The sequence below is a fragment of the Elephas maximus genome, chromosome 22, assembly GCF_024166365.1.
Source record: "Elephas maximus indicus isolate mEleMax1 chromosome 22, mEleMax1 primary haplotype, whole genome shotgun sequence".
Lineage (NCBI taxonomy): Eukaryota > Metazoa > Chordata > Mammalia > Proboscidea > Elephantidae > Elephas > Elephas maximus.
In genome coordinates, this window is record NC_064840.1 from 81,027,640 (window position 1) to 81,039,984 (window position 12,345).

Genomic DNA, 12,345 nt, shown 5'->3' on the forward strand with positions numbered 1-12,345 from the left:
ATATTCAACTAAAAAAAAAGGTAAGGACAACGACGAATGCTATATCTAATCTTCAAAAAATAAAAGAGTATCTGTACTTAATTTATAACAGCTTAACACCTACACACGAACTTTAAAGATGGGATAGCAAACGGTATTATGAATTAGAGAAACTCACTTCAGACTGTCAACACATTGTTCTGCTCTAACGACTGGGAACACAGCATCAGTTTTACACAGACACTTGACTTGGAGACAACAGTTTATAGATAACTATAGCTACTATCTCTATAATGAGAACTTCCAAATATTTCTCTCCAGAGCTGTACTCTCTTCACAGTCTGAATCCCAACCTAGAAATGCCAAATGAGCACCTTTCTGTTCTCCTGTCATCTCAAACCCAGAATGCCCAAGACCAATAAGCACACTCACCCCAAAAGAGCCTCCCTCATAGGTTCCCCAACTCTTCCAACGGCTTCACTGAGAAGCCCTTTAAATGATCATCTGAGCCAGCACTCAATCTAAAGGCAAGAAGACTGAGTCCTAGTGAAATAAAAGGACTTGTCCAGGTTTCACAAGGAAAAAAAGCTAGCAGCAAAATCTAAGTTGAACCAAGGTCTCCTAACTCCTGCTATGGTGCTTTTTCTTATAGACCCCACATATCACATCACCTGAAGCCAATGGGACATGACAGAAATGGCAGCAGACTAGAAGTTAAGATCTCAGCCTAATTTAATGAACTTCTCTAGACTGGTACTTCTTCATCCTTACAATCAGCAGGTTGTACCAGCACTATAGTCCTCCTGGATTCTTTGTTCCATCTTACAATTCATTCCGACATCCAGTCAGTCCTCAAGTAGGCTATTTTTCTTTATAATCTTTTATATTAGTCCTTTTCACTTCAATTACCGAGGACCTAGATAGACCGCAATATCTTATTGCTGGACACTGCATTAGTTTTGTATTCTCTAAAGGTATTTTTTTAAAGTTCCCATAACAAATCTACTTTTTCATTTTTCTATTTCCATTTATACACAGTCATGCACTACACTATCTCTCCAACCCTGTGAGGGCCACGCTGCCCAGTGGTACTATACTGACATTTTTTTTAATCATAAAAATATGAACAAATAGGCTTTAATCATAACTATGCCATAGCCATACAGGAGCCCTGGTGGCGCAGTCGTTAAGCACTCAGCTGCTAACCAGAAGGCTGGCGGTTCAAACCCACCAGCCGCTCCACAGGAGAAAGATGTGGCAGTCTGCCTCCATAAAGGTTTATATACGGCCTTAGAAACCCTATGGGGCCGTTCTACTCTGTATTAAAGGATTTCTATAAATTGGATTCAACTCCACAGCAACGGGTATGCCATAGCCCTAACCTGAATAAAAATAGGAAAAATTAATAAATTAAATGACTTTTTTTGTCAAAAATTAATTTCTCATAAGATTTTAAGTATTTAATAACTCAAATAATTTATGGAAAATATTGAACAACTATTTTGGTGGAATTATTCATTAAAAATATAATGTAAATACTACATCAAAACATGCTATCAGTGTACAGACCACAGATGAAAAGTTAATTATAAAAATCTTGCGTGATCACACTGATTTGTCCGTATTTATTTGACACATGAGGCTAATACGAACGTAAGAGTTTGCTATGTGAAATAATGCTAAATGTGGCTCTCTGCACAATAAATTCTGAGGTGCACATTCCGTATCTACTGAGTGGTCAAAGAGTGACAGGAGAGCTAACGTTCTTGTTGTTAGGTGCCGTCAAGTCGCTTCCTGCTCACAGCAACCCCACGTACAACGGAACACAGCACTGCCCTATCCTGTGCCATCCTCGCGATCTTCACTATACCTGATCTCGTTGTAGCCACTGTGTCAATCCATCTCCTTGAGGGTCTTCCTCTTTTTCGATGAAGCTCTGCTTTAACACGCATGATGTCCTTCTCCAGGGAGTGGTCCCTCCCGATAACACATCCAAAGTATGTGAGACGAAGTCTCAACATCCTCACTTCTAAGGAGCACTCTGGCTGTACTTTTTCCAAGACAGATTTATTCCTTCTTCTGGTAGCCCATGGTATATCCGATATTCTTCACCAACACCGTGATTCAAAGGCATCAGTAGTTCTTCAGTCTTCCTTACTCATTGTCCAGCTTTCCCATGGATGTAAGGAAACAGAAAATACCATGGCTTGGGTCAGGTGCACCTTAGTCCTCAAAGTGACACCTTTGTTCTTTAACCTTTTAAAGAGGTCTTTTGCAGCAGATTTCTCCAATACTTCGTTTGATTTCTTGGCCGCTGCTTCCATGGGCATTAATTCTGGATCCTGGTAAAATCAAAACCTTGGCAACTTCATTCTATCCTTCATTTATCATGATGTTGCTGACCGGTCCAGCTGTATTTCTGTTTCCTTTATGTTGAGGTGTAATCCATACCGAAAGCTGTGGTATCAATTCCTATCAATTCTTCTTGGTACAGTGACTCTGTGTCTTCCTTCCATCTTCATTTGATGCTTCCTGCATCATTCAATATTTTGTCCATAGAATCCTTCGGTATTCCAACTCTAGGCTTGAATTTTTTCTTCAGTTCCTTCACCTTAAGAAATGCCAAACACGTTCTTCCCTGTTGGTTTTCTAATTCTAAACCTTTGCACGTGTCATTATAATACTTTCGTCTTCTCGAGCCACCCTTTGAAATCCTCTGTTCAGCTCTTTTACTTCACCGTTTCTTACATTTGCTTTAGCTGCTGTACATTCAAGAGCAAGTCTGAACATTAATGACCAAAGACCAGACGAGTTGTGGGATGACATCAAGGACATCATACAAGAAGAAAGCAAAAGGTCATTAGAATGACAGGAAAGAAAGAAAAGACCAAAATGGGTGTCAGAAGAGACTCTGAAACTTGCTAAGAAGGAGAATTAATAGCAGGCAACAAATACCCAGTCACCTTGACTTTTCTCCCCTAAAGGCTTGTCTCATTTATTCCCAGCACTAGATACCCAACTGCTGTCAAGTCAATTCCGACTCATAGTGTCCCTATACAACTGAGTAGAAATGCCCCATATGGTTTCCAAGGCTGTAATCTTTATGGGAGCAGACTACCACTTCTTTCTTCCCTGGAGCGGCTGGTAGGTTCCCTGACCTTTCGGTTAGCAGCCAAGCACTTAACCACTGCACCATCAGGGCTCCTCAGCACTAGATACTGATCCCTAAATGAAGGACCTTTTAGACCCAAATGATATCCTAGGGCCCTAGCCTACTTCACGAGAGAACTCTTACTCTCATGTGGGCCTAATGAATCAGAACTCTGAACCCGACCTGATGTCACCCTGGCGTAGAGATCACTTCTCCCCAACTCTAAGCCTCTAAAGTTGTTTAAGCCAGTTTTGAAGAAGCAAAAAGCATACAAAGCAGAGTCCTAGACCTCAAGAAGGGAAGAGATGCTCTGGCTCAAAGACAAACCAAACTCCACCAGGACTATTTAATTAAAATTTAGAATAAAAGTTCAAAGAGAAATACATTTGGTCAAATAGCTTTTTTAAAACGAGACTTTGCTTATTACTCAATTTCAACTCTCCTAAGTACCGACATGCCAGAAACTATGCTAGGCACTTGTACTTGCTGTTTCTTTTACCGGTAGTCACTGAATTAGGACTGGAGAGTCCTTGAAATTCCTAAATACTCTCCTGCATTGCCCAATACAAAAGCCAATAGTCACATGTGGCTATTTAAATTAGTTAAAATTAAAAATTCAATTTCTCAGTCATAACTAATCGTATTTCAACGGCTCAATTAATAGCCATATGTGGCTAGCGGCTACCATCTTGTTTGGCACAGGTATAAAATATTTCAATCATCATAGAAAGTTCTACTGGACAGCATTGCTCTAGACTCTAGGCCCCAGAAAGGCTCAAGTTAGCTTTGCTTCAAACTGAATTTTCAGTCTCCATCTCCTCATTCTTTTTTTTTTTTTTTTAAACTGCTTTAAAACCTAAAAACCAAACCCACTGCCATCGAGTCAATTCCAACTTATAGTGATTCTATAGGACACGGTAGAACCGCCCCTTAGGGTTTCCAAGCCTGTAACCTCTATGGAAGCAGACTGCTACATCTTTCTCCCTAGAACAGCTGGTGGGTTCCAATCACTGACCTTTTGGTTAGTAGCTGAGCACTTAACCACTGTGCCATTATTGAGATATAAGTCAGACACCATAAATTTCACCCATTGTAATGTATACAATTCAATGGTTTTTGGTATATGTGCAGAGCAGTAAGTACAGTCATCACCGCAATCTAAATGTATAACACTTTCTTCACCCCAAAAAGAAATCCTGTAACCATTAGAAGTCACTCCTGATTTCTCAATTTGTTCACCTTCTCCCAGATGGCAGCTTAAATACAAAGGGGTTGGGATATCCAAGGCAGCTGTAAAGGCAGCTCAAAGAGAAAAGGGAGGCCTGCAAGTAAGAATTATCTCCTGACACTGAGAATGTCTAGTAATATAACACAAAATAAGAAGGGCATTTCTGACTAAACTCATGTAAGAAGGAGGAGTGTAAAGAAAACATAATAGTGGCAAGAAAAATCTCTCTCTAGTATTCCCTTTAAAATATGAAAACAAAGTATCTTCTCTACAAACACAAAGAGAAAAAAGTGAAGAGCGAAGCCCACACTCTTGTAGGAATTCATCAGATCTTGTCTCCTTTGCCCAAAAGCTTCTAGACTTCCCTCCTCATTCAGAGTAAAAGCTAGAGTGCCCACAGTAACTAGCAGGGCCCTTCGTGATCCAGCCCCCTGGCACCTTTCTGACCTCATGTTTGGTTTCTCTCCCAAACTCATGCCTTTCAGCCACTCTGGCCTCCTCAAAGGGGCCCAGAAAGCTTCTGCCTCAGGGTTTTGCCCAGGCTCTACTCCAGATACCCTCAGGCCCCTAAGTCTCTGCTCACAGGTCAGATGATCCCCATTTGAAAGCAAAACATGCCCCCCTTCCAGTTGGCCCAGTATTCCCCACCCTCCCAGCCCCACCCCGTCTGCTGTATTTTAATCCAAGGCGGAAGTTTCTGGTGGCGCTAACAGTTAAGCCCTTGACTAGCAGCCAATAGGCTGATGGTTCAAACCCACCCAGAGGCACCTTGGAAGAGAGGCCTGCCTATCTGCTTTGGAAAACCTATGGAGCAGTTCTACTCTGACACACATGGAGTGACGATGACTCAGCATCAACTAACAGCAACCAGGCCCACATCACCCTCTGAAATGTTGTTTATTGTTTAACCGCCTCCCGGCCTGGTGCACGGACTGGATGAGGACAGAGATGTCTTGTTCACTGCTAATCATTACCATCTAATAGCTGCTCAGTACACATCTGCTGAACGAACACAGCTGCACAATCTTCTTTATTGGGCTGAGATAAAGAATTAGTGCCTCTTCAAAGCCTATACCTTTATTTCTTTTTTTACACAGCTCCTGCCTTCTGTCAATGACTCAAGAAAAGTCCCCAACTTCAAGCTTCCTTTTGCCTCTGAGTGCCAGTTAGAAGCCTGGGAGTATATTTTAAAAGTCTCTGGTCCAATTCTTCCGGGTTCTTCTAGAACTTTACCCCTGACAGAGACTTGAGTGAGCCTGGAAGCCTGCAAGGTGGAAGTAATGTTTGCTGTCTCTCAGCTTCGAACCAAGGCCCACTCTGCACTCTAGACATGAGCACGTCCTCCAGCTTCAAGTGTGAGATGGGGAATACACCAGCATCGAGCAAACTACAGAGGAGCTAAGAGTATTCCTTATTCCTTAATTATCCCTCAGGATCATGCCTGGGTAAAATTCGTCTTCATTTGAAGAGGGAAAGAAAAAAAACAGGAAAAAACCATAGAGTATATATTTTTAAATCTACAACAAAAGAATGTAAGAAGGAAAAAAGCTATTAATAATCCAAATGCTTAACAAAGGAAAAAGGTTAAGAAAATCATGAAACGTCCACTCACTGGAGTCATTTAAGTGACTATCAAGATCATGTTTCAAGACAGAAATATTGATGAATATTAAGATTAAATTTCAAATATGAGAAAAAATTATGAAATAATGTTTCATTTTAAGAACAGAACAGAAGCAGTTATGCCCAAGAAATATATACTTTCTAAAAATGACGACTACATGTGATTAAAGTTTATAAGGAACACATGGAAACACAGATTCTTGTTAGGATGAAATTATGTTTACTTTCTCTAACACTTTTATGGAAACCCTGGTGGCCTAGTAGTTAAGAGCTACAGTTGCTAACCAAGAGGTCGGCAGTTGGAATCCACCAGGTGCTTCTTGGAAGCTCTATGGGGCAGTTGTACTCTATCCTATAGGGTCACTATGAGTCGGGATTGACTCAACCACAGCGGGTTTGGTTTTTTGGTTTGAACGCTGTTACAGTATTATTTTAATAAATCTGAAATATTTAAATACAAGTCAGATGAATGCTTGTACTTGCCAAACCTCTGACAGGAGAGAGAGGACTGGGGGTAGACCCAGGACTTTAAAATGTATAACTTAAGAAAACAAGACAGGTTCTTACCCTTGTGTCTCTTCAGTTGGGGAAAGCTGCTGATTGTAGTCGCTTGGATTATTTCCACTACAATTTGATACCTGGTTTAAGAAGAGGGAAAGACAAGAGATTGAATAGAAAGAAAATACTATTTTCAGAGACACTTTTAGACTGTATTTGTACAAAGCAAATACAACACAGGAACTGTGAACCCCGCCCAAGTATTATTAAAACAATCTAATGTAGATTAAGCACCTAAAATAGGCCGGGCTTTGTGCCATGTGCTAGTCATTTCAGAGGTCCTGGCGTGAGACTCACGAACCTACTCGTCCAGCTCTGTTTCCTGTTCCGGAAGTCCTACTGCCTGTCCCGTTACTGAAGGTACAAACTGTGAGGTTATGTTCAACTCCTCCCTCTCCGTCCCCTTTCTCCCACCCCTACCCTCTTCTCCCCCATCAGTAACAACAGCCTAAATAAATCTACCTCCTAAATAAATCTGGGCTGTCCAATAAAGTGGCCATGAGCCACATGTAGCTATTTAAATTGGCAACTAAACAAAAGTGCAGTTCCTCACCTCAGTCACACTAGTCACGTCTCACTTGCTCAATGGCCTGTGTGGCTCAGGGACCACGTCTGACAGCACAGCAGAAGGTTCTAGTGGGCGGCACTGTCCTATATACTTGGCAGTGCTGTCCTCTCCCCTCTAGCCCACTGCCACCGTTCAGTGTATGTCCACATTCCTTCTCACTCAGAAGACCAGCCCAGACCAAGAGGATCGGGAGATCTGCGGTGGGAGGGACTCTGGCATCAATATCTTTAAGACACTCCCCAGCTAATTCTAATGCAGTGAGAACTGAGAAACACTGGAATAAAGCTCGAGAAGACCTGAGTCAGGAAAAACAAAGCTTTACATTTCAAGTGCTGAGTACAAGCCTAGAGTTGTGGCTCTTTTGAGCATACTCATTTGGGCCGTATAAACCCAGGTTCTGCAGGGTTATCCAGATGTTACCAGGTAACATCCTCATCAACTGATCTATCCTGAGGTGTTTCTAGCCCTTATTTATACCGACTGATTAAGAATCTTCCTGTAATAAAGCTATTTAATATTAATTCCTACTTTGAACATAAGCTTTGTAAAATTCTAAGATTTAATGCTATATTTGGTTAGCTTTTAGAGCACAAAATAACATTCTTTTACAAAAGAATTAATCATATTCATAGCTATTCACAGACACCTCAAAAATTCACATCTTTTTGTTTCTTCATTTATGTAATATAAATATCAATGCCTGCCCCTCACCACCTCACAGAACGGGCCGTTAGGAGAATCTTCAGTAAGCCATTTGGGGATTGTGGCAGACACCGGTGGTTGCCTACCCAACATTCATTCTCCCCTCCTTCCTTACTCACTGCACCCCAGTTTTATTTTGAAGTAACATACCCAGCTAAAAACTCGAACCTTCTCCCTTGCAGTTAGGGAGGTTAGGAGCAGCCAGATGATATAGTTCTAGCCAAGGAGATATAAGTAGAAGGTGCTGGGCAGAGACTCCAGGAAAGCCTTCTAGAGGGCAGACTCCACAGAAAAGCCCCTTCATCTCTTTGTCCTTGCCCTCCCCCATCTTCCTGCCTGAAACAAGGGTGGCAGTCACCTTGCAGCCATGCGGATGAAAGTCACAGGCTGCAGATGAGGGAGGACAAGGAGAGTTTAGCTCTCCAATGACATCACTGAGCTACCGTAACTGCCCCAGACTGCCTATCCGCAGACATCTTCTTACATGAACAGAATAAACCCCTTCCACGTTTAAGTCTCTGTATGCCCAGCTGTCTAACAGTCAGATGACATCCCAACTGATACAGAGCTTTTTGAAGACTCCTACACAGAGAAGGTATCTCAAGGCTGGATACTCAAGCAATGTTCTCCAAATTGAAGGCTTGCTAAGACATTAATGACCAATAAAGTTTTCTGGTGGAACTGCCTTCATGCCTCCAAATAATAGTAAAGCACAAAATGGCTCTTTATGTGAATTTTCCTGCCTGGCAATCTGCTCCTGTAAAAGATCACACAGCCTAGCATACTCATGGGGCAGTTCTACTCTAACACGTGGGGTCACTGAGAGTCAAAAATCGAGTCCATGTCACCTAACGGCAACAGTGAAAAGTGCTGACTTTTCACTCCGCTCCAGCTGTCTCCAAACTCTCCCTTGGACATTGCCACCTGGACGTCCTGCAAAATAGGCCTAACGTCCTTTCACTCAGTAATTCCAGTCTCGGGAACTTATCATAAGGAAACAATTCAACAGAAGCAAAAAACTATCATACACACGCTTGTTGTAGCAACTTCTACAAAGAAAACTAAGGGAAATAAACTATGTGATCAATATGTTTTCATTCAATAAACATTTGTTAGGCTTCTCCTGTGGTCTAGATACACAGGAATGACTATCACCAATATTGTCCCTGCTTTCAGAAAGCTCTGGGGACGTACCAGACAAGGGGTAGGCACTTAGCCAATAATATTTAAAATGATAAAGACTGCATAAAAAAACACTAGTTTAAATAATACAAAAAGACATATACATTTATAATTGCAGATATGTGGAATATGTGGGTATATGAACCAGGGCTATAAGGCAAAATAGAGACATACGAAAATGACGTACAGCTGTGTTAAAATGGTAGAATTATGAGGTCATTTCTTTTTTCCTTGTTCCAAAATGTTATCTATCTTTCTAAATATCTATCTAACCTCTATCTCTGCCTGTACAAACTGCACAGTAAGTTTTCCTCACCTCTTTGTTCTGCACTGCACCACCATCCTTCTACTGTTCTAAGCTCAAAATCCTATCATGTTAGGATTGGTACCTCCTGTAACAATAAATATCAGCCTCCAATGCCCTATTCATTAGTCCTCTTTAAATTAGCTCCTTTTTTTCTCCTCCTTCTGCTACCATCCTACTTCAGGCCTCTTCTCACACATGAACCACTGTAATAGCTAAACAGTCTTCTAGTTGGTCTCCTTGACTTCATCCTTCCTTCTCCCATCTAAACCATCTTGAATGCCCATCAAAACACCTTCCTACAAAGCCACCTTAATCTCATCCTTCTCTTGCTCAACACCTCCAGCAACCCCCTACCCCCACCCCCACCCCAAGACTAACCCTACATTCCAGCCCGCCACTCCCTCTACAACCCGGCTCCGGTCCTCTTATCCAACCCAACTTCTTTTTGCTCCTCAATATAAACCTGGATTTAAGCCAGGCCAGCATCCATATATACTGCCCTCTCAAGACCACCGTTGCTCTCTAGGCTCTCGCTCTTACAGTGATTCCTCCTGGGAGGATTCTCCCCACTTGTCCACCAAAGCAGATCTTACTTCTATTATTTCTTCCCCAGCAACCCTAATCCACGTTAGCATCTCTCTTCCCTGAACTTCTACATTACTTCTGCTCTAACAGTACCCAAACCAAAAAACCAAACCGACTGCCGTCGAGTCAATTCCAACTCATAGTGACCCTATAAGACAGAGTAGAACTGCCCCATAGGGTTTCCAAGGAGCGCCTGGTGGATTCAAACTGCCGACCTCTTGGTTAGCAGCCATAGCACTTAACCACTACGCCACCAGGGTTTCCTAACAGTACCCGCGTATCTACTATTTTATATTGTTGCTTCAAAGAGACTTATTTCCAGAGAGGGTGCTGTGAAGAAAACGATGCATCCAATCATTTCTGTCAAAATATGATGGCACCTCTGAGCCTAGGACAAAACTGTGGCTTTGTCTACAATACAGCTATGCTGACTTTTTCCTCCCAAACTAGACCACAGACCCCTCGAAGACACGAATTGTACCCTGCATTCTTCTATTTTACCAGGCTTGGCACTAGAAATGTGGCAGACACTCAGTACATATTCATAAGCTAATAAGAGTTAACCTTTCTAACACTTAACAAGTATAAATAATATTCTGAACAATTGGTTCTCTTGATATTCTAGTGATGAGTGTTCTGAAGACAAACGAGTCATCAACAGTACTGAAGAAAAATACACAGCGTCTGAGTGAAGAGCTAAAATTTTTAAACAAAATCAGAATTATAATACTAGCTCACATTTACAGATTCATCAGTACCAGGAACCTGTTTAGATATTTTAATTTACATTATTTCATTTAATCCTCTCAATAAGGTGCTGGAATTATCCCCATGTTACAGGAAGAAACTGGAGCACAGATGTATTAGTAAATCTGTAAAGGTCCCACTGCGTCTGAGTACTGGGGCCACGATTGCAGCCTAGGCTGCCCGACTCAAGCTCACGCTCCTACCACTTTCCTGTTACCCTAACGCCTGTATATGGATGTTTATCTTGTATGAGGCCTTTCAAGGTATTTAGGCATGACTAAGGATAGACAGACAGGGCTCTGGTGGTGCGGTGGTTAAGAGCTATGGCTGCTAGTCAAAAGACCATTTCGAATCCACCAGCCCCTCCTTGGGAACCCTAAGGGGCACTTCTACAGAATCTCTTTACCATCTTATCGCATTTCACTTCCCTCTCACTCAGCTCCTGCCAAACCAGACCACACGCAGTGCCCCAAACACACACCAGAGCTCTTATCCTGACTCCCTGGCTTTGCTCTCCTATTTTTTCTCCCTCTTGTACACAACCTCTCCCCCTTATCTGTAGAAATCCTATTCACTCTTCAACAGAGTCCATTCCTCTCTGAAGCTTTCTCAGATTCCTCTCCTTTGCTGGGTGAAATGCTCGGTCCTACCCATTTCTTCAGCTCTTTATGGTTCATTTCTGGTCTTAGGATCGTGCTTCATATTTAGCCATTCATATCCACATGGGTCTCCCATGCTGCACACCAGACCTCTTGACGGCAGAGGGTGGAATCCAAGGACCCACAACTAGATCTCTTCACACAGCACTTGGTACACAGAAGGCATTTGAAGATGATTACTGAATTTGTATAATTCTTTCACTTGATACGAAAGGCAACGTAGGAAATGAGTGACTCTTCACTCTGATTTTTCTCTACAAATCCAAGCAGTATACACATCCAGATGCCGGCTATCTGTGAGGTATCCCTGGTACTCTGTGGATTTCCTCCTCTAGAGGAGACATGGCCTTGCCAGTGCAGAGTCTGGTTCAGCGATCAGGAGGAGGGTACTTGTAAACATTTCCTTGATTCAGAAATACACAGACTGTTAATATATTTCTATTAAATGATAATGGAAACCTGATAGTAAAGGGAAGTGGCACAACAATAATTCAACTGTTTTCCAACTCTGGCAACATCCTATCTACAACGTCCCTTCTCCCAGGGCCCCCTCTGCCACCCCCCCCCCCCAAAAAAAAGCCACACAGAAATACCCAGTCCCCGCTCCTCCATTGGGTTTTGTACACTTGGTTAAATAAAGACTTAGAGCAGGTCTGTATTTATGAACTCTTCCCACCAATCTAAAACTCATCTGAAACCTTACACAGTCCTTCGAAATAGTCACCTCAGAAATCTACAGACTTGTTTCCCTTCTGTTCTCTATGGTTCAGAATAGCTGTGGAAGTCTATTAAAACTAACCAAAAAACTGACCTCTTCAGTTCATTAGGCACACCTTACACAAATTTTATTTTTAAACTATTACTTCAGCGCTGTGCTCTTGGGTGTGAACATGCTGAATGCCATGAGGGAGTCAAAGGCAGGACAAGCCATAGCCTCAGATGTACAATATGAAAAACAGTTTAAAATAGTGTTTTATACAGAAATAAGGACATATTATGGGCTAAAGTACTACTGTAATAATTTTTTCACCAAAGTTGCTACAGGCTACTTTGTAC

General features: G+C 41.9%; 1 protein-coding gene across 4 annotated transcripts in view; it reads right to left on the minus strand.

The window, feature by feature from the left end:
* SNX25 (sorting nexin 25) overlaps positions 1–12,345 on the minus strand; it is a 148,558-nt gene that overhangs the window by 58,126 nt on the left and 78,087 nt on the right. For all 4 annotated transcript variants that reach the window (XR_007514929.1, XM_049866249.1, XM_049866248.1 and 1 more), the window contains exon 6: positions 6,549–6,619. Coding sequence is in view for 3 of the 4 variants with exons in the window: in XM_049866249.1 (XP_049722206.1) it covers positions 6,549–6,619 (71 nt within the window). In the remaining variant the exon portion in view is untranslated. The remainder of the gene's footprint in view (positions 1–6,548; positions 6,620–12,345) is intronic.